This window comes from Kogia breviceps, chromosome 20 (genome assembly GCF_026419965.1).
Source record: "Kogia breviceps isolate mKogBre1 chromosome 20, mKogBre1 haplotype 1, whole genome shotgun sequence".
In the NCBI taxonomy this organism is placed as follows: Eukaryota; Metazoa; Chordata; class Mammalia; order Artiodactyla; family Physeteridae; genus Kogia; species Kogia breviceps.
In genome coordinates this window covers 11,563,286-11,586,357 of record NC_081329.1, presented here as the reverse complement: position 1 = coordinate 11,586,357, position 23,072 = coordinate 11,563,286, and the positions used below count along the sequence as shown (strand labels likewise).

The 23,072-nt window shown below is 45.0% G+C and overlaps 1 protein-coding gene across 2 annotated transcripts in view; it reads left to right on the top strand.

Moving 5' to 3' along the window:
- Positions 1-23,072, top strand: part of ENPP6 (ectonucleotide pyrophosphatase/phosphodiesterase 6) — an 89,978-nt gene that overhangs the window by 43,794 nt on the left and 23,112 nt on the right. For both annotated transcript variants that reach the window (XM_059049579.2, XM_067022544.1), the window contains exons 3-4: positions 17,798-17,909; positions 22,468-22,609. In XM_059049579.2, the coding sequence (XP_058905562.1) occupies positions 17,798-17,909; positions 22,468-22,609 (254 nt within the window). The remainder of the gene's footprint in view (positions 1-17,797; positions 17,910-22,467; positions 22,610-23,072) is intronic.

Here is a 23,072-nt window from a genome sequence, read left to right as displayed (position 1 = left end):
TTTCCGTGCACGTGGCTGTAGACACGTTTTTCCTAACTCTCCATGGTGTGTTACTGATGATTGTCATTGTGGAAGAAGAGATCAGGGAGGCCTAGAGGAAATGAAGGGATAAGTGGGGAGAAGCCTCTGGAGGGGTCTTACTGGCCTGGGCCGGGGACAGCGGCGGCCTGATGGAATTGTGCAAGCGTGGCGGGTTCTGGGGGGCGGGGGAGCGTCGGGGAAGGAGCAGTGAGCCCAGGCTGAGTCACGGGTGGCCCACACCGAGGACGTGGGCCTGGAGCGAGAGTTTGGAGGATGCCGGTTGCAGGTGGTCACATGGAGGGCTGCTCCGGGGGCTCAAGGCTGTGCCAGCTCTCGGAGGACGAGTGTCAAGCAAGGACAGATGGAGAGCCGGGAAAGCAGACCCACAGCTGCGCCGTGCTGAGTGCCCTGAAAGCTGCCGCAGAGCAGAGATGGGCGTCCACAGGTGAGCCCAGGATGGCCGGGGAAGCTGCGTTACTTCAAACCCCGGCAGAAAAACAGACAGACAGGCTGGTTCTGCGGGCAGATGCAGTGTCGGGGGAGTGCTGGCGTTGCTTCCGAAGACGCCTGGGGGCTTCAGAAGACGCTACCTGGGCTGACATAAGAAGCAGCTTTCAAGCACGGGAAGGGTTGAAGAGAACTCTACCTGAAATGGAGGCTCAACTTTTCATGGAGTTGGACATAAGATTAAGAAAACAAGTGGCTGCATCAGCCAGGCTGATCAGACTTGACAGAGGAGCTGAGCTCAGCTCAGGTTCAGCCCAACGGGGCGAGATCCAGAGCCGAAAGATGTTGCCGCGCTTTGAGGTCATTCTCAGCAATCATCATCACCAAACACAAGGGCCCACAGGCGTAGGCCTAGGAGGGGCGGGGAGCAGACACGCACTCTTAGGGACCACTTCAGAACGAGCCTGAGGGCCATCCAGACGAACACTGTCCCGATTCCATACGGGCCATCTTCCACGGCGTCCGGTTAATGTAACTTCTTCCTGTGTCTTGGAGCTTGAGCTCTTCCTGCTCTGAAGAGCACCTCCCCCGCATCTCCTCCCAGCCCCCCACGCGCCTCCTGCACATACACTCTCCTCTGATGGCCTTCTGGGTAGCCATGGATGCCAGTGCTCGTGGAAACGGGGGGAAGATCTTAAAGGAGACGGTCGCCATGTTTCAGACTCCTCTCAGCTGTATTACAGAGCATCACTCTTTATCTCATCCTGGAGAGTCTGGCTCCTTAATCATAATCAGCAATTTGAATTTATGTATCACTGAGTAGCTACAAAGTCTCAATGCTAAAGTGAATGTAAAATATCTTGTCGCTCCTCCAAAATAGCTCCTGAAGGGCAAGAAACGGCCAATCACTTTCTTTGATTCACAGTTCAACAGCTAACGTGATGTGGCAAATACGCCTTGAGATCAGTTTATGGTGTTACCTATCAGGAGGGCAGAAGCTAAAACAGATAACCTCCTAGAGTTTCCTCAGTGATATAAGTGAAGATTAGCTAACCATCTGGCCATGTTGAAGTCTTGATAGAAATTGGATGAAAAGTCTCTTGTTTCTTAGACACTGTCCAGTCCTTCTAAACTGGATCTGCAAATCAAGGCTCCCTGAGAACCAGATGTCTCTGAAGGCCCTGCGCCCAGCCCAAGCCAGGCGTGCTCTGGCCCCTCCATTCTTACCGGTTGACAGCTGAGGGATTAACGACCACTGCCGTCCTTTCTCCCTCCACCTTGGTCCCCTCCGGCCACAGCTCATAGCCCAGTGAGTGTTCATTTGGCTCTGCAAGATTTAGTGAAGTGCAGTGGCATTTCTTCTAAACATGACTTGGTTTTATTTTTCTTCTCAAATCCTCCTCTTCCTTCTCCACTCCCCACCAGACATTGTACAGACCTCTTGATGAGGCCTGGAAAATCTTTATTGCTCCAGTGAGCTGTGTTATGACACTTTGAGTCTTGCCATTAAGTCAATATTTAGAAGTGCAATTTAGAAATGGCAGTAGTTCAAGTCTTCCTGTCAGGTAGATAAAGCAGCAGACTGAAAAATTGATCACTGGTAAAGAGTCCAAAAGACCCCACCTCAAGCCTTGAGAAATTTAATATCGTAAACAGACCCTTTATCACCCCACCCAATGGTGCCGTGGGGCTGTGCAGAGGAAAAAGTGCTTCAGGAAATGCTCCCAGGCCCTAACTCAAATATCTTGGGGGGGGAGGAAGGCTCCCCCAGATCAGCCAGGACCAGCGTCAGCAGACCTAGGAGTGCTCTGAAAAGGCTGAGAGCTGAGTGTGTGTCATTCACTAATTTTATTCCCCTATTCCATCCCTCTGGTTTGAGGTCAAAGGAGTTTCATTGAAGTGGGGGGAAAGAAGAGGCTCCAATATTCACTTCATATCAAGAGCAACCCAAAGGGAAGGATGCCTTCGGGGGAGGAGGTGAAATGGGGGGATGTAGGAGGATAAGTATGGATAAGATATTGCATGGAGGTAGAGTTTGAACTCCTTGGACAGTCGATGCTCCCTTACATAATGGCAGCAGTTTTTAAGTTTATTCTTACGGCTATCATGAAATACAAAAAAAAAAAGGAACAAAAAACAGCAGCTTTTTCGGAGTCTGTAGTTTAAAAACTCTTTGGAGCAAGGGTCTGAAGGCTCTCAGTTCTACGTCTTCAGTCATGATTTTGCAGTATTAACTCCTTATAGCCAAGCAGTCAGGAGGAATTGGGGGCAACCATTCATATGGCCCCGCGAGGGTGTTGGGTGTGGGTCTGGGGTCTTCTGCTGGCCTCTTCCCGTCCTGTGCAGGTGTTGAGACAAATAAGACACCTTTTATGTGGGGAAAGACACATTTCCAGCTGGCTTCTCCTCCCTTACTTCCCAGAGGTGGGCTGGCTGGGGAGTTAGCAGATGGGTATCTGACTCAGCTCCAGTCAAGTTTTGGTTGTTAAAATCAAGAGGATTTCCTCTGGATGCGTGAGGAGGCATGTACTGACTACGGATCAGGAACTGTGGTTATTCACAGAACCTTCCCCTTCCCTGCTGTGCTGGGTCCCAGACAACCTTCCATTGGGCTGAACTTAGATGAATGCACTTAGGCGCAGGGGAGGTCAGGAGCCCAGCATCAGTCATGCAAATGTGTGGGTTAACGTCACAGCCAAGGTCTTGGACTCTATCTACATGACTCCAAATATCTGCATAAAAACGGAATTTTTTTTCCAGGCAGGTATTTAACAATCAAATACAGGGGGTCCAGATTTTCACTAAATTTTCCAACTCTGCCACCAATTTGGCATTAAGCTTTAAGATGTATGTAATTTTAGGACCAGAAGAGGCTTTATTCTGTATGTAGTTTGCTGGTTCCTACACTTGTAAATCAAGACCTCCTTAGGATACTGATAAAAACTATGGATTTTTTTTTATTAGAAAAACAAATGCATACATACTATACACACAATTTTGTGCTCATGTGATACAAGAGGCTACAATGATGAGGGCTGCCAGATGGTCTTGGACATGGCGATACATACATATGTATAGTATCTACATATCTATAGTATCTATAGTATCACGTTTTTTTCAACGTGAGGGAAACGTCTTAGAAACTCACTAAAGTATCAGTGAAGCCCAAACTCCTCTAGTTAATGTTGTCTGCCAAGAGCAGGCTTGGGTTAAAATTCTCTAAGACTCTCTAGGTCAAATTCACCTTGAGTCCTTCCCTTTGTGTGTTGGTAACTTGGGTAAGGTCTGCATCATTGCTCTTGTCTGTCTGCGTCAGCAACAAGAAGATTACAGATCCACATTGCAAGTTAGAGGTTGTCTCAGAGAAGTGATCTATCTTCAAAAGCATGCTGCAGGATTTCTAGGCGTCAACCATTTCTGCTGCAGAGAAATTGCGGAGGTGGTGCCTTTCCGGACTGCTGCCTGCAGGGGTGACTCCCCCAGCACTCGAAAGTCTTCCGAGCTGTCCAGCCACATCCAGTCTCCTTTTGCAGGATGGTGTCTTGGCCAAAAGAGCCCACGGTTTCTCAGCAGCATCCGTGACGGTAACTAGGAAGCCTTAAAGAGAAATCCAGGGACAAACTTCCATTCTTCACAAATCATGGCAAATCTGTTTCTTCATAAAACATCCTCAGAGGGTGTGACTCAAGGCCCTGTAATAAGCTCTCGGGAGACCGCTGTGAGCAGCACCAGATACAGGCTCTCCCCACCCCACCCCCAGCCCCCCCGGAGAACGTGCCTTCCATTCAGTCCGGGACGCAACGCGATCATCTCGTACTCTCGCCCATAGAAATGAGAAGGCCGCTTGCTTAAAGTATAACAGTGAAAAGCCTATTGCACTGTGACCTCATCTAATAGGGGGTCTGGTTTCACCCAGAGGGTGACGTGAGTTAACACCTGAGGGGACGGGCAGGGTAGGGGGGTGGGAGCGCGGGAGCTGGCGGGAAGGAGCCTCCAGACTGAGCGAGCGGCATACGTTAAGGGGTGGAGGTGGCGCGTGGATGGGCTGGAGAGAAGCTGAGGCCAGGCCGGGCTCCGTGGACCAACCGAGGAACTTCGTCTCATCCTGAGAGGAGCAAGCAGTCACTGGAAGGTTTTTAGGGAGAAGGTGACAGTGTCATATGTGAATCTGGCAAGATTGCTCGGGCAGCACCGTGGAGAAAGGAACGTAGGCATCCAGAGGGGCTGGATGAGGGGCGACCAAGCCGTCATGAAGGAACCGCACAGGCCTGGGAAAGAGGTGGGAACGGTGTGGATGAGGGTAAAGGAAGTGGGGAGAAATGGGTGGGTTGGGGACATATTTAGGAATTCAAATCGCCAGGGCCTGCTGACGCACTGGATTTGGGATTAAGGGACCGAGCTGAGACGGGCGTGACGCTTGGTTTCTGGCTTACAGGACGGTAAGGAGGGAAGGTGTGTCTCTGCCTATCCCGGGAAAGTGAAAGGGGAGTGGGGTGGAGGCAGAGGGGCATCTGCGTTAACTCTGAGACAGGTCGTGTGCCTGGAGCTCGAGGAGTGAGAGCTGGAGACACACAGGCGTGTGGCTCTCGGGAGGGCCCGGGGCCGCTGAGGCTGTGGGCAGGAAGGTCAGCCGGGGGAGAGCCGCCGTGAAGAGAGGAGACGGCCCCAGACACAGCCTGGAGGAAGTTCATGCTTAACCATCAGATGGGGCGAGTGAGTCTGCGGAGGGACTTCCTCGGGAAGCAGGAGAAAAGCCAGAAGAGCTGGGAAAAGTATAAGGAGAGTGATGCCATCCTTTGAAGGCATCTGATGAGGGGCTTGTTGTCACCCGAGAGGCAGGGGAGGTGCCACTGGAGAGCGACACCAGCGACATCCAAGTGATGACAAGGGTGGAGTAACAAAGTCTCATATAGTGCCAGGAGGAACAAATTAATATAGCAACTTTGAAAACCTATTTGGCATTATCTAACAAAGGTGAACATACGCATACCCCAAATCTAGCAATTCTACTCCTACACATATTACAACAGAAATGCATACCTAAGTGCATCAAAGAACATGTACAAGAATGTTTATATTAGCATTATTCATAATTTTTAAAAACTGGATATTCCTACGATAGAACTTTTGTGGCTTAATGGATATATTAGAAGGAAGTTGGAAGTTATCACTAAAAATTTGTTTTTGGTTTCTTATTACAAAAATAAGAGATATTTATTTTAGGAAAGTTAGTTCAATTCAATAAGCAATAATAAGAATATAAAAGTCAACTATGATCCTTCTGTATCAGTTATGAACTATCTACTGCAAGTTTTAGAAATCCTAGCCAACGGTGACTAAACATATAGGAATTTATTTGTATCACATAAGAAGTATGTACTTTATGAAGTTCAGCTGTTTAACAGTGTCATTTTTAAAAACCTAGGCTCTTTCGATTCTTCTGCTCTGTATTAGCATATTAACTTTTCACCTTCATGCTTGTTGACTCTTGGTTTCAGAATGGTTGCTGCCGGTCCAGGGATCATGTCCTTACAACCTACATTCCAAAGTGCAAAAGAAGAAAAGAGATAGTGCAAGCAACTCAAGTTAATTTTTTCATATCAAAGCAAAGCCTCCCACTCTAAGCATCTCAGCAGATCTCAATGCCAGTAGTGAGTCACATGACCATTTCTACTCACAAGGGACCCTGGGCAGATGAGAAAGCTTTCCTCTTTCTTTAGTAAGGGATGGAAAGGAAGAAAGAAGTTCACAATGGCTTTGGTTTAGCCAAAAAATGTCTACCAAGGCAGCCACACAAATTTTACCCTGTCTTATATTTTGTTATATTCACTTCCAGTCTTTCTTAGACACAAATATGCTTTTTTAAAAAATAAATAAATTTATTTATTTAGTTAGTTAGTTTTGGCTGTGTTGGGTCTTCTTTGCTGCTCGCAGGCTTTCTCTAGTTGCAGTGAGTGGGGACTACTCTTCGTTGCGGTGTGTGGGCTTCTCACTGCGGTGGTTTCTCTTGCTGCGGAGCACCGGCTCTAGGCACGCAGGCTTCAGTAGCTGTGGCACGTGGGCTTCAGTAGTTGTGGCTCTCGGGCTCTAGCGTGCAGGCTCAGGAGTTGTGGCGCACGGGCTTAGTTGCTCCATGGCGTGTGAGATCTTCCCGGACCAGGGCTCGAACCCACGTCCCCTGCATTGGCAGGTGGATTCTTAACCACTGCACCACCAGGGAAGCCCTAAATATGCTTTAAATATTTACAAAGATGAGATCATCCTTCACAAACTATTAACTAGCCTTCTTTCACTTAAAATAGTATGGCAGTAAATACAAATGGCATAATAATTTTATATGCCTGCATGGTATTTCATTATTTGGATGTGCTTTAATTTAACCATACCTTTATTACCAAATGTTTAAATTGCTTCTTAGTTTTATATTCTAAATAATATTGTAATAAAGGTGCTTGTATATACAAATTTATTTTCTTGGAATATGTTCTCTGAAGTGGTTTTCAAGGAAAAGCATGTATACAATAAAAATTATATAAATATTGCCACACGTTGCCACTCCTAGTTATGTGCCTCATATTGGTGTTTTTCAAACACTGGTCTTGATTCATAACGGACAGTGACATCAATTTGTGGATTATTAACCAGTGTTTTAAAAAACCCACTTAAAACAGAATAGAATAGAATAAAGTATTAGCATGCTTTGCTCATATTTTAGTGAAACTTCTGTTTCCTCTGTGAGAGTGTGTGTTCTGTACTGTGTCATGAAGCAAAATGAGTATTTTGCCAAGGGTTACAGACAAGATCTTTTTTTAAATGTTCCCACAGAGGAACACTCATGCATGCCTCCTGATTTCCAGCACTCATTTTAAATTTCTGTTTGTTGTTAATTGCCTTGATAAGAAGTTCTATAACAGTAACAAATTATAGTGGTGATGGCAGCGCTCCTCATTTGCTTCGGACCTAAATGAAAATGTGTACCATGAAGTTTTTTTTTTTCTTTTAAGATTGATTTATTATTTATTTATTTATTTTATTTATTTTTGGCTGCGTATGGTCTTAGTTGCAGCAGGCAGGATCTTTGTTGAGGTGTGTGGGATCTTTTGTTGTGGTGCCCGGGCTTCTCTCTAGTTGTGGCGTGTGGGTTTTCTCTTCTCTAGTTGTGGCTCACGGGCTCCAGCACATGTGGGTCCTGTAGTTGTGGCACGCGGGTTCTAGTTGAGGCATGTGAGCTCAGTAGTTGTGGCATGCAGGCTTAGTTGCCTCGCGGCATACGGGATCTTAGCTCCCTGACCAGGGATTGAACCTGCGTCTCCTGCCCTGTAAGGCAGATTCTTTACCACTGGACCTCCAGGGGAGTCCTCCCATGAAGTTTTGAAATGTAGAATTTTCACTGTTAATAACTAGCCTGTCAGTGAAGTTTTCATTTCCTCTTTACATCGTTTCATAAAGGTTTTCTTTTTTATTTATAAGGACTTGGATTTATTTTTAGTTAACTGTTATAATTAATTTGTAGTTTTATTACCTGTAGTCAGGTAATATGCATTGTGCTATATAATTTCTACTTTTTTGGAAGTTAATGAGATTTTCTTTGTGGATGAGGATATGATCAGTTTTTCCAACTTTTGTGTTTTTATAACAATTCCATTCTTATAAGAATTCTTTAATAATAATTATATATATTTGTGTATATTTATGATATATAAATACTCATATACATTCTAAACTATTAATGCAGATTTGTAGCTGTTTCAGGCTTTTGAAACCATAATCAACTTGAATACTATTGATAGAGCTGATTTTTTGGTTTACTTTTGGGGGAGTTTATTTGGTCTATTCTTTTATATCTAATCTGGCTGTGTCATTTTACTTAACCTGTAAATTTTTAAAATAGTTTATAGTTACTTCATGTTGACATTCTTGTAGAGTGTAACCCATTCACATTTGTTTTGAAACGAATATATATGGTTTTCTCTTTTATTATGCTTTCAATATTAGTGCTTCCTAGATATCCCCTTTTTTTTTCCTTTTCATGTACTTTGATATTTGATTAATTTTGTATGCTTCTTTTTCTTCCTTTAGTGATTTGGAAGTTATGCATACAACTTTCTTCTGTATATTCCAAACTTTTAAATCAATGTCTAGAATGAACACTATATATTGACCATCCCTTCCCTCCAACAACAATGAAAATGCTTTTCCTTTCATTTTTGTTTAAATAATTGGGAACTTTATTTATTTATTTATTTATTTTTTAACATTTTTATTGGAGTATAATTGTTTTACAATAGTGTGTTAGTTTTCCCTCTACAACAAACTGAATCAGTTATACATACACACATGCTCCCACATCTCCTCCCTCTTGCATCACCCTCTCTCCCACCCTCCCTATACCACCCCCCCAGGCGGTCACAAAGCACAGAGGTGATCTCCCTGTGCTATGCAGCAGCTTCCCACCAGCTATCTAATTTACATTTGATAGTGTATATATGTCCCTGCCACTCCCCCACTTCGTCACAGCCCACCCCTCCCCCTCCCCATATCCTCAAGTCCATGCTCGAGTAAGTCTGTGTTTTATTCCTGTCCTACCACTAATCTCTTCATGACATTTTTTTCCCTTAGGGTCCATATATATGTGTTAGCATACGGTATTTGTTTTTCTCCCTCTGACTTACTTCACTCTGTATGACAGACTCCAGGTCCATCCACCTCATTATAAATAACTCAGTTTCATTTCTTTTTATGGCTGAGTAATATTCCATTGTATATATGTGCCACATCTTCTTTATCCATTCATCTGTTGATGGACACTTAGGTTGCTTCCATGTCCTGGCTATTGTAAATAGAGCTGCAATGAACATTTTGGTACATGAGTCTTTCTGAATTATGGTTTTCTCAGGGTATATGCCCAGTAGTGGGATTGCTGGGTCGTATGGTAGTTCTATTTGTAGTTTTTTAAGGAACCTCCATACTGTTCTCCATAGCGGCTGTATCAATTTACATTCCCACCAGCAGTGCAAGAGTGTTCCCTTTTCTCCACACCCTCTCCAGCATTTATTGTTTCTAGAGTTTTTGATGATGGCCAATCTGGCCGGTGTGAGATGATATCTCATTGTAGTTTTGATTTGCATTTCTCTAATGATTAATGAGGTTGAGCATTCTTTCATGTGTTTGTTAGCAATCTGTATATCCTCTTTGGAGAAATGTCTATTTAGTTCTTCTGCCCATTTTTGGATTGGGTTGTTTGTTTTTTTGTTATTGAGCTGCATGAGTTGCTTATAAATTTTGGAAATTAATCCTTTGTCAGTTGCTTCATTTGCAAATATTTTCTCCCATTCTGAGGGTTGTCTTTTGGTCTTGTTCATGGTATCCTTTGCTGTGCAAAAGCTTTTAAGTTTCATTAGGTCCCATTTGTTTATTTGTGTTTTTATTTCCATTTCTCTAGGAGATGGGTCAAAAAGGATCTTGCTGTGATTTATGTCGTAGAGTGTTCTGCCTATGTTTTCCTCTAAGAGTTTGATAGTGTCTGGCCTTACATTTAGGTCTTTAACCCATTTTGAGTTTATTTTTGTGTGTGGTGTTAGGGATTGTTCTAATTTCATACTTTTACATGTAGCTGTCCAGTTTTCCCAGCACCACTTATTGAAGAGGCTGTCTTTTCTCCACTGTATATCCTTCCCTCCTTTATCAAAGATAAGGTGACCATATGTGTGTGGGTTTATCTCTGGGCTCTCTATCCTGTTCCATTGATCTATATTTCTGTTTTTGTGCCAGTACCATATTGTCTTGATTACTGTAGCCTTGTAGTAGAGTCTGAAGTCAGGGAGCCTAATTCCTCCAGCTCCATTTCTCGTTCTCAAGATTGCTTTGGCTATTCGGGGTCTTTTGTGTTTCCATACAAATTGTGAAATGTTTTGTTCTAGTTCTGTAAAAAATGCCAGTGGTAATTTGATAGGGATTGCATTGAATCGGTAGATTGCTTTGGGTAGTAGAGTCATTTTCACAATGTTGATTCTTCCAATCCAAGAACATGGTATATTTCTCCACCTATTTGTATCATCTTTAATTTCTTTCATCAGTGTCTTATAGTTTTCTGCATACAAGCCTTTTGTCTCCTTAGGTAGGTTTATTCCTAGATATTTTATTCTTTTTGTTGCAATGGTAAATGGGAGTGTTTTCTTAATTTCACTCTCAGATTTTTCATCATTAGTGTATAAGAATGCCAGAGATTTCTGTGCATTAATTTTGTATCCTGCAACTTTACCAAATTCATTGATTAGCTCTAGTAGTTTTCTGGTAGCATCCTTAGGATTCTCTATGTATAGTATCATGTCATCTGCAAACAGTGACAGCTTTACTTCTTCTTTTCCTATTTGGATTCCTTTTATTTCTTTTTCTTCTCTGATTGCTGTGGCTAGAACTTCCAAAACTATGTTGAATAAGAGTGGTGAGAGTGGGCAACCTTGTCTTGTTCCTGATCTTAGTGGAAATGGTTTCAGTTTTTCACCATTGAGAACGATGCTAGCTGTGGGTTTGTCATATATGGCCTTTATTATGTTGAGGAAAGTTCCCTGTATGCCTACTTTCTGCAAGGTTTTTATCATAAATGAGTGTTGAATTTTGTCAAAAGCTTTCTCTGCATCTATTGAGATGATCATATGGTTTTTCTCCTTCAGTTTGTTGATATGGTGTATCACGTTGATTGATTTGCATATATTGAAGAATCCTTGCATTCCTGGGATAAACCCCACTTGATCATGGTGTATGATCCTTTTAATGTGCTGTTGGATTCTGTTTGCTAATATTTTGTTGAGGATTTTTGCATCTATGTTCATCAGTGATATTGGCCTGTAGTTTTCTTTCTTTGTGACGTCTTTGTCTGGTTTTGGTATCAGGGTGATGTTGGCCTCATAGAATGAGTTTGGGAGTGTTCCTCCCTCTGCTATCTGTTGGAAGAGTTTGAGAAGGATAGGTGTTAGCTCTTCTCTAAATGTTTGATAGAATTCGCCTGTGAAGCCATCTGGTCCTGGGCTTTTGTTTGCTGGAAGATTTTTAATCACAGTTTCAATTTCAGTGCTTGTGATTGGTCTGTTCAAATTTTCTATTTCTTCCTGGTTCAGTCTTGGCAGGTTGTGCATTTCTAAGAATTTGTCCATTTCTTCCAGGTTGTCCATTTTATTGGCATAGAATTGCTTGTAGTAATCTCTAATAATCTTTTGTATTTCTGCAGTGTCAGTTGTTACATCTCCTTTTTCATTTCTAATTCTATTGATTCGAGTCTTCTCCCTTTTATTCTTGATGAGTCTGGCTAATGGTTTATCAATTTTATTTATCTTCTCAAAGAACCAGCTTTTAGTTTTATTGATCTTTGCTATTGTTTCCTTCACTTCTTTTTCATTTATTTCTGATCTGATCTTTATGATTTCTTTCCTTTTGCTAAATTTGGGGTTTTTTTGTTCTTCTTTCTCTAATTGCTTTAAGTGCAAAGTTAGGTTGTTTATTCGAGATGTTTCCTGTTTCTTAAGGTATGATTGTATTGCTATAAACTTGCCTCTTAGAACTGCTTTTGCTGTATCCCATAGGTTTTGGGTCGTTGTGTCTCCATTGTCATTTGTTTCTAAGTATTTTTTGATTTCCTCTTTGATTTCTTCAGTGATCACTTCGTTATTAAGTAGTGTATTGTTTAGCCTCCATGTGTTTGTATTTTTTACAGATCTTTTCCTATAATTGATATCTAGTCTCATAGCGTTGTGGTCGGAAAAGATACTTGATACGATTTCAATTTTCTTAAATTTGCCAAGGCTAGATTTGTGACCCAATATATGATCAATCCTGGAGAATGTTCCATGAGCACTTGAGAAAAATGTGTATTCTGTTGTTTTTGGATGGAATGTCCTATAAATATCAATTAAGTCCATCTTGTGTAATGTATCATTTAAAGCTTGTGTTTCCTTATTTATTTTCATTTTGGATGATCTGTCCATTGGTGAAAGTGGGGTGTTAAAGTCCCCCATTATAATTGTGTTACTGTCGATTTCCCCTTTTAAGGCTGTTAGTATTTGCCTTATGTATTGAGGTGCTCCTATGTTGGGTGCATAAATATTTACAATTGTTATATCTTCTTCATGGGTCGATCCCTTGATCATTATGTAGTGTCCTTCTTTGTCTCTTGTAATAGTCTTTATTTTAAAGTCTATTTTGTCTGATATGAGAATTGCTACTCCAGCTTTCTTCTGATTTCCATTTGCATGGAATATCTTTTTCCATCCCCTTACTTTCAGTCTGTATGTGTCCCTAGGTCTGAAGTGGGTCTCTTGTAGACAGCATATATATGGGTCTTGTTTTTGTATCCATTCAGCCAGTCTGTGTCTTTTGGTGGGAGCATTTAATCCATTTACATTTAAGGTAATTATCGATATGTATGTTCCTATTACCATTTACTTAATTGTTTCGGGTTGTTCTTGTAGGTCTTTTCCTTCTCTTGTGTTTCTTGCCTAGAGAAGTTCCTTTAGGATTTGTTGTAGAGCTGGTTTGGTGGTGCTGAACTCTCTCAGCTTTTGCTTGTCTGTAAAGGTTTTAATTTCTCCATCAAATCTGAATGAGATCCTTGCTGGGTAGAGTAATCTTGGTTGTAGGTTTTTTTCCTTCATCACTTTAAATATGTCCTGCCACTCCCTTCTGGCTTGTAGAGTTTCTGCTGAAAGATCAGATGTTAATCTTATGGGGATTCCCTTGTGTGTTGTTTTTCCCTTGCTGCTTTTAATATGTTTTCTTTGTATTTAATTTTTGACAGTTTGATTATTATGTGTCTTGGCGTGTTTCTCTTTGGGTTTATCCTGTATGGGACTCTCTGTGCTTCCTGGACTTGATTGATTATTTCCTTTCCTATATTAGGGAAGTTTTCAACTATAATCTCTTCAAATATTTTCTCAGTCCCTTTCTTTTTCTCTTCTTCTTCTGGGACCCCTATAATTCGAATGTTGGTGCGTTTAATGTTGTCCCAGAGGTCTCTGAGACTGTCCTCAGTTCTTTTCATTCTTTTTTCTTTCTTCTGCTCTGCAGTAGTTATTTCCACTATTTTATCTTCCAGGTCACTTATCTGTCCTTCTGCCTCAGTTATTCTGCTATTGATCCCATCTAGAGTATTTTTCATTTCATTTATTGTGTTGCTCATCGTTTCTTGCTTCCTCTTTATTTCTTCTAGGTCCTTGTTAACTGTTTCTTGCAAATTGTCTATTCTATTTCCAAGATTTTGCATCATCTTCACCATCATTATTCTAAATTCTCTTTCAGGTAGATTGGCTATTACCTCTTCATCTGTTAGGTCTGGTGTGTTTTTATCTTGCTCCTTCATCTGTTGTGTGTTTTTCTGTCTTCTCATTTCGCTTATCTTACTGTGTTTGGCGTCTCCTTTTTGCACGCTGCAGGTTCGTAGTTCCTGTTGTTTTTGGTGGTTGTCCCCAGTGGCTAAGGTTGGTTCAGTGGGTTGAGTAGATTCCCTGGTTGGGGGGACTAGTGCCTCTGTTCTGGTGGATGAGGCTAGATCTTGTCTTTCTGGTGGGCAGGTCCTCGTCTGGTGGTGTGTTTGGGGATGTTGGTTACCTTATTATGATTTTAGGCAGCCTCTCTGCTAATGGATGGGGCTGTAGACCTGTCTTGCTTTTTGTTGGGGATAGGGTGTCCAGCACTGTTCTTTGCTGGTCCTTGATTGAAGCTGGGTCTTGGTGTTGAAATGGAGATCTCTGGGAGATTTTCGCCATCTGATATTACATGGAGCTGGGAGGTCTCTTGTGGACTAGTGTCTTGAGGTTGGTTCTCTCACCTCAGGGACACCGCCCTGGTGCCTGGCTGGGGCGCCAAGAACCTTTAATCCACACGGCTCAAAATAAAAGGTAGAATAAATAGAAAGGAAAGAAAAGGAAGGAAGGAGGGAGAGAGGGAAGGAAGGAAGAAAGGAAGGAAGAAATGAAGGAAGGATGCAAGAAAGGAAGGAAGGAAGGTGCAGAGGAAGAAAGGGAGGAAGGAAGAGAGGAAGGGAGGAAAGAAGGGGGAAGGAAGGAAGAAAGGAGGGAAGAAAGGAAGGAAGAAAGGAAGAAAGAAAGGGAGAAGACAGAGTAGTATAAAGTATAGTTATTAAAATAAAAAATAATTATTAAGAAGAAAAATTTCCTTTAAAAAAAAAAAAAACAGAAAAATGGGTCGGTCTAACCCTAGGACAAATGGTGAAAGCAAAGCTATACAGACAGAATCTCACACAGCAGCACACACATACACACTCACAAAAAGAAAAAAAGGGGAAAATAATAGTATATCTTGCTCCCAAAGTCCACCTCCTCAACTTGGGATGATTCGTTGTCTATTCAGGTTTTCAACAGATGCAGGGCACTTAAAGTTGATTGTGGAGCTTTAATCCGCCGCTTCTGAGGCTGCTGGGAGAGACCTCCCCTTCTCCTCTCTGTTCGCACAGCTCCTGGGGTTCAGTTTTGGACTTGGTCCCGCCTCTGCGTGTAGGTTGTCCGAGGGCGACTGCCCTTCGCTCAGACAGGACGATGTTAAAGGAGCAGTTGATTCGGGGGCTCCAGCTCACTCAGGCTGGGGGGAGGGAGTGGCACGGGGGCGGGGCGAGTCCGCGGCGGCAGAGGCCGACGTGACGCTGCACAGGCCCAAGGCGCGCCGTGCGTTCTCCCGGGGAAGCTGTCCCTGGATCCCGGGACCCCGGCAGTGGCGGACTGCACGGGCTCCCTGGAGGGCCGGTGTGGAGAGTGACCTGTGCTCACACACAGGCCTCTTGGTGGTGGCAGCAGCAACCTTAGCGTCCGACACCCGTCTCTACTGTCCGTGCCGACAGCCGCGGCTCGCGCCCGTTTCTGGAGTTCCTCTACGCGGTGCTCTTAATCCCCTCACCTCACACCTGAGGAAGCAAAGAGGCAAGAAAAAGTCTCTTGTCTCTTCGGCAGCTCCGCGCCCGCTTCTGGGGCTCCTTTAAGCGGCGCGCTTAATCCCCTCTCCTCGCGCCCAGGCAGCAAAGACGGAGGAAAAGGTCTCTTGCCTCTTCAGCAGCTCCAGACTTCTCCCGAACTCCCTCCCGGCCAGCCGTGGCGCACTAGCCCCCTTCAGGCTGTCTTCACTCTGCCAACTCCAGACCTTTCCCTGGGATCCGACTGAAGCCCGAGCCTCAGCTCCCGGCCCCGCCCGCCCCGGCGGGTGAGCAGACAAGCCTCTCGGGCTGGTGAGTGCCGGTCGGCACCGATCCTCTGCGGGAATCTCTCCGCTTTGCCCTCCGCACCCCTGTGGCTGAACTGTCCTCCGCGGCTCCGGAGCTTCCCCCTCCGGCGCCCGCAGTCTCCGCCCGCGAAGGGGCCTCTAGTGTGTGGGAGTCTTTCCTCCTTCACGGCTCCCTCCCACTGGCGTAGGTCCCGTCCCTATTCTTTTGTCCCTGTTTATTCTTTTCTCTTTTGCCCTACCCAGATATGTGGGGAGTTTCTTGCCTTTTTGGAGGTCTGAGGTCTTCTGCCAGCGTTCGGTGGGTGTTCTATAGGAGAAGTTCCACGTGTAGATGTATTTCTGATGTCTCTGTGAGGAGGAAGGAGATCTCCGCGTCTTACTCTTCCGCCATCTTTAAGCCGTCCTCTGACATCTTTTATTTTCTCTGTCTCTGATGGTACTGAAGGTAATTCCGGAAAGACTGACCCTTTCTCCCTGTTGAATCAGCTACCACCAATAATTGGGAACTTTAGATCCAGGTTATTACATTAAACATTTTTTAAAAATATGCACCTTATTTTTCAATAAAATATTTTCACATAGCTACATGAATATTACTAATACTTAACTATATTTTGTGATTTCATCGTTTACTGCTATTTATTTTTAAACCCTATCTTATTCATTCTTGGGTTCTTTTATTTTGACTTATTTCTCGATTAGCTTGAGTAAATCTTAATAGTATGGAAAAATGTCTGTCTGTCCTTAATGTCCATGATGTCTGTCCTTGCATGTCTGAATTCGTCAGACACTGTTTTAAAAGAATACCTAAAGTTTTGGAGTCAGATAAAACTAGATTCAAAGGTTAACTCTTCCTCATTATTGCGCTGAGACAATGGGCAAGTCTCTTCACCTTTTCGACTCAGTTCCTCCTGTGTAAAATGAAGGCACCATCAGCTATTTTATAGGATTCATAAGCATCATACCAAGTGTAAGCGGGAATCACTTCCTCTGGGCTACAAGAAAGCTCACCATCTGGTCTCCAGACCCCCTTGCCTGGGAACGTTACCGTGCTTGCTGTTCTACACACACACCTTATTGTTTCTCACCTTGAACTTTTGCTTCCGCAAAAGTTTTTTCTTCCCACTTCTAACCCCAACGCATGGGCCAGACACAGTCTGTAAGACTGAGCCCAACACGGGGATTTGAGGAAAGCTTCTAGAAGGAAATAATATCTGAATTCAATGTGCCTCGACTGAGTTCCCTCACCACCCAGTAAGGGTGCACTTCACTTTAGATTTCAACTATTACACTGTTTGCACGGAATCCTCCTCCTATTAGGCTAGATTCTGGGATGCCACAGGATGGAGACACCATGTCTGAACATAGTGACTAGTTCGTAGTAGGTGCCCAATAAATACACCCAACTAACAAACTGAGACTGGCACATTCCTCTCCTGCCCTATTTTCTGATAATGAGGTTGGATGTCTCTTCCTCGGGGCAACCATTTCAACTTGTTCAGGGGCCTGGGGCAGAAAAGCTGAAGCCACAGCAGCTCCTAACATCTGAATACGTTTCATTCTTTTACTTCATTTGGGGGGGAGGTAAGGGCGTGGCTCAGGATCCTTGCTTTAACTCAGTGATTTTTAGACCTGCCCATCACTGCAGTACTTCTGAGTCCAGTTAGACTAGTGAAGTCTTTATTTTCTTATTCCCGGGCTAATCAGATATTACCTCATACTTGGTTCTAGAATAGGCAAAGATGCACTAGAAGAATTAGTAGTTATAAAAAATCTATAGAAAAAAGTTTTAATTGAGACATCCTGTGTACTAATTAATTTTTGTTATTGTTGTTTCAAATTGGGAAAGACAGCCATTAACCAATTTTTGCTAGTCCCTGTCATGAGACCCCAGTGCTGTATAGGAATGACATTTAAGAGCCTCTGCTCCAGTTAAACAAAATTAGAGTTTTAAATACACCACACTTATCAATAACACATTCTTTTATTTCATGAAAAGGAACAAAAATTTTTGTTTTGACTAATGGTATGTGCTTCCTAAAATAGGCTCATAACCCTCCCTTGATTATTGAAGAGAGTAACCATTTACCATCTTTTTCCTTCTTAGGCTGTGAGGTTGAGATTCTTGGTGTCAGACCTACTTACTGCCTAGAATATAAAAACGTCCCAACGGATATCAATTTTGCCAATGCAGTCAGCGATGCCCTTGACTTCTTCAGGTAAGTGTCCCAAATTCTTAGCCGTGCGCCGCTGTTCTTCCTGTTGCCGGGACCGATAATGAACGCCGAAGTGGGTTAAGAAGGCTTGGTATAGGTGAGATATGTCTCAGAGGGGTAGTGAGCCTCTCACATGGTGATTGCTGCTACCCTCTAGTAGAGGATGATTGTGCGTTGAGTAATTTTAGGTAGGGGCACCCTTTGGAAACGTTGAATTGAGAGCAAGGACGTCCCCAGGGGTTTAGGACTTGCTGCTCTGTGTTGATGGAAAATAGAGAAGCCATGTGAATGCCAGCGTTTCTCTAATCATGATATAGTGAATGCCTGACTCTCTGAAGATATAAGTTTTTGACAAAAGAAGGAAGATCTTTGGTGGAATACGTTTGGAAAAATTGCCTACTCTGCCATCTTCTTGGAAATGTACAAAGCCTATTAGTGTATTAGTACATAGAACCTTTTTTTTCTCTTCCACATGGAACTATCACACCCTGTTTGAAAAATGCAGAAATCAGTAATGGTCTGAATAGCACACAAGAGTGTGTCAGGGAAACTGACTTATTTCTAAGTTTTCAATTTAAAAAAATGTATGTATGTATTTATTTATTTTTGGCTGGGTTGGGTCTTCGTTACTGCACGCGGGCTTTCTCTAGTTGCGGCGACAGGGGGCTACTCTTTGTTGCGGTGTGCAGGCTTCTCATTGCGGTGGCTTCTTTTGCTGTGGAGCACGGGCTCTAGGCGCACAGGCTTCAGTAGTTGTGGCTCGTGGGCTCTAGATCGCAGCCTCAGTAGTTGTGGCGCACAGGCTTAGCTGCTCTGCGGCATGTGGGATCTTCCCAGACCGGGGCTCGAACCCGGGTCCCCTGCATTGGCAGGCGGATTCTTAACCACTGTGCCACCAGGGAAGTCCCTCAATTTTTTTTTTTTAACACTCAGCAACTTCAACCATTCCTTTAAACTACTTCCATTTCTCTCTCCTGAATTCTCTCCAACCCACTTGAGTAAGGAAAATGGATGTGACATTCTGAACTCTTTACATTGCAAAGAAATCTGGACAGGAGCCTAAGGTGATGGGAGATCTGGGTGTTCCTGAAATCCAGGATTGGGGCCCCCTTGCAGCTCTCAGGTAATTGGGCCGATGGCCACATGCCCTTCTGGCGTGGTTCCTGGGCTGAAAGCTATAAATGGCCAATAACAGATCCGCAGGTGTTTCCACCCATCACTCCTCACCCAACCGCCCCATTACAAATGAGCTGACCAGTGATGGAGACCAGATCCATGTGGAAAACAGCTGGCCACCAAGAATTTGTCAGCTAAACTCCAACAGGCAAGAGCTCTTAGCCCTTGAAGACTCAGGTCCCTCATGAAATGACGAGCTCCAACATAGAAGTCTTTCACAGAAGACATATGTATAAATCCCTGCATCTCAACCGTCGCAGTTCCAGTGTTCCTGGCATCTGGGGTTGACAGCTTCCTGACACAAAGCCATCAGGTAAATCTGTGAGACTTACTAGCTTTCTGATCACTCGGAGATTTATGAATATGGCAAATAGCCTTAAAGAAACCAGCCCAGTGGCTGCTGTATTAAGGTGAAGTGTCTAAAATGTAGTGACCTGAAAGCATTTCGTTGAGCTTTAGTGCAACCAGTGAACCTTGTGAAATTTTTCCCATGTACAAGCCCCAGCCGGGAAGTGTACACACCTAAACATAGGATGTTCTGTGTGAACCAGCGCATCTGGGATGCTACAGGCACAAGTACAAAAGGCAGCTAAATGCGGAGACATATCCGAGGGCGTGATTTTGTGGAAAGTTCCATTATGTTCAGACGTGGTGGAGGAAGTGCCATCAGTCCATCAGTGTAATGAACATGGGCCTCAAAAGAGTTTAGGGATATGTATGAAAATGCCATTCCCAAGTTAGAACTTTTCCCTACTGCCTACACACGTGTGGAACCCTTAGTGACTTTTTGTTCTCTGCTGTCTGTAGATGCAGGGGGCATTTGTGTTAGTCATTCATACACTAGCGAGTATGAATGATGATAATATTATTTGTGAGAAACAACCAGATAATAACTTACCCCAATCCCCGTTGTGGAGGAGGGTGGACGTGGTATTTGTTAAAGAAGGGCCAGTCTGTTTTGTTCTAAAAAGAGAAAAGAACACTCGACTAGCAATTTCCCTTAACTGGAAACCAGTATATCCTCCAAACTGTGAATGAAGTACGCCTCAGGGTGCGAGAACATCACAGCATCATTAAAAGGTGTGGCCTCTTGGCAAGTATGACCATGGTGAAGGAAGACGCCAGGCTGGACACTCTCTGGAACCGATCCCCGTGGAGTGAATGGGGTCGGTGTGGACATTCTAAAGCCCGGGCTGGTGGAGTCAAGTGTTCTGACCTTGGACGTGGGAAGCTCACACTTCCAGTCCTAGCCATGTCTCAGACGTCTGTGAGGCCTAGAATCCTTTTTGGCCTGTTTCCTCATCTGCAAAATCTGCAAATGCTTTTCTCTAGGGACGCTTTTCATCTCAGATCCAGAATTTGGAGGCACATCCAAGCCGCAGACATAGAGCTCGTGCCCAGAAATGAAAGTGACTCAGTTTCGCTGCTGCCTTTGCCTTGTCTCACGCCCCACTTTCTTGGGGTTGGTGGGATTCTTAGAGCAGAATAAGAACCATTTCCACATGGTCATTTGGGTTTAGCAGAACGTTTCCCCATTGGTGTGGGCTGTTGCGTTCTCTCAGAGTATTTGGGTCAGGGTGTTGGAGCTTCACCTGGGTCTCAGTGCTGGCTCCACTTCCCACGGGCTGTGTGACGTGGGCGACAGTACTGAACTCTCTGTTTAAGGTGTTCCTGCCCGATAGGGTTGCTGTGAGGATGAATTATGATAATGTATGGAAAGCCCTCAACATAGTGCCTGACCTAGAATAACTATCATTTATTGAGCACTTACTGCTATTATACCTTCAACTGACAGCTACAGAGCTCCCACTGTATGCCAGATCCTAGGCTGAGCCGAGACACAATGGAGAATGAATGCATCCCAGGGTGAAAACCCCCACGATTTAGAGGGGAGGGAAGGACACATAAATGGGCAATTACAGCACAGTGTGAAAAATCACAACCCAGAGATGAACCAGGAAAGCCATGGCAGTGCCCAGGGGGGCCACCCAACTGAGCGTGGACATCAGGGATGCTTCCTGGAAGAAGCACCATCTTCCGGAGACCGGAAGGATGGGCGGGGTTGTGCAAACCACGCTCTGGAATGACTGTGAGGTTCTTTTTCCTCTTCTGTGGATTTCAAGGCCCAAGGCACCCCAGGCGCTGAGGATACACGTTCTCTCATTCCAAGTGTCCGGGGGAGACCACACCAGGAGGGACCAGGCCGCCTCACTTGTGTGTTTGTTTAAGTAAGAGTTTTTCAAGAGAAATAAGGCAGTCCGCCAAGAGTCTTAGTTATTAACCCTTAAAGTCCAAACAAAGGAGTTGGCCTTCATTCCTCTTCCGCTGCTTCCTCTTTTGTCAGTTGCTGTTACTGGTCCTGGCACCATCACCATGACGCGGCGATGGCATCCTGGCTCTGCTCCGGTGCTTTGGGGGGCGCTGGGGCAGGGCAGTCACGGTGGGAAGCTGTGCCCTGTGTGGAGGAGGGGGCACGTCGCACGGCGTCTTCTCCCCTCCCCGGCTCCCTCAGCCTCCTGCTCCAGCTTTGTCTCTCGTTGCCACTCAGTCTCAGCTTCACACGGAGGGTTGAATAGTTGGATTTTTACCACCAGTACTCTGGCCGAGGGGGGCGTTTTTCTGGGATGCAGAAAGTGTGGTCAGTGCTAGAATTCACCCTGTGCCCACCCCGGAGCTGACCCTTCCTGGGTCCCCAGAGATGTCAGGCCCTGAACACAAAACACAAACCTGTCTGCCTCCTGCAGGGTTGCCTGGCAAAGCTTGTTCCTACTCTTGCGGGTCAGTGAAACCTACAGTCTAGGGTTTTACTTAGAGGCTTCCTCGAAGACCAGCAATAATGGAGGAGACTTTTTTTTTTTTTTTAACATCTTTATGGGAGTATCATTGCCTTACAATGGTGTGTTAGTTGCTGCTGTATAACAAAGTGAATCAGCCATACTTACGCATATGTCCCCATATCTCCTCCCTCCTGCGTCTCCCTCCCTCCCTCCCTCCCTCCGTATCCGAGGAGACGTTTTCTGAATGATCGCTTCTCTTTTCTCTGAGCTTCTGGTGACAGCCGGCGGTGAGGGGAGTTATCAGAACTGTCCCCTGCCTGTCGCCACCTCTTCCGATTCCTGGGTCGTGAGAGGGGAGGTGACCCATAAGCACACGCTCTCTGACTTTTGTCACCGGCGTGCTCGGGGCTGGCACGTCATGGTGCAGTATTCCTGTCTCTCCCTTGGAGAACCCCCTTGCTCTCTTTAAGGTATCGGCGGTGCGTGGACCACAGGGCAGGGGCTGGAGGACGCGCATGCCTCCACCGGGACCGCCGGGGGCGGGGGGGAGAGGAGGGCGGAAAGTGGGCGGGGTCTCTCAGCTGTCGCCCCGCCCCCTCCCTCCCCAGGAGCGGCCAGGCGGACCTGGCGGCCATCTACCACGAGCGCATCGATGTGGAAGGGCACCACCACGGGCCCTCGTCGCCGCAGAGGAAAGAAGCCCTGAGGGCTGTGGACGCCGTCCTGAAGTACATGACCAGGTGGATCCAGGTGACTGAAAACCGGGGCCACCGGCCTAACCTCCCCGTCGCTCTCCTTCTGTCTCCTTGACGGTCACAGCCCCCGACCTCTTCCTTCTTACTGCTGAGAGCTGACAGGGCCAGCCCCAGGGTCCCGGGGGTCTTCTTTCTTCACACAACGCCTCCCCAGCTCCCACGGGCCCCCCTGTCTTACAGCCAGGCCAGCGGCGCGGCAGTGACCCGGACCTGCGTTACCGCCTGGCTCAGCCGGCGAGATGGCCGGATGCTTTACCGAACCATGCGGTCTGGTGGCCAGACCGGTGTGGGTGTGGAACCCAGGCCTGGGTTCTCGCCCTGATCCTGCCATGCTCTTACTGGATGACTTGAAGCAAAGTATTATTTTTAAACTTTTTAAACTTTTATTTTTTATTGAAGTATAGTTAATTATTTACAATGTTGTGCTAGTGTGTTAGTTTCAGGTGTACAGCAAAGTG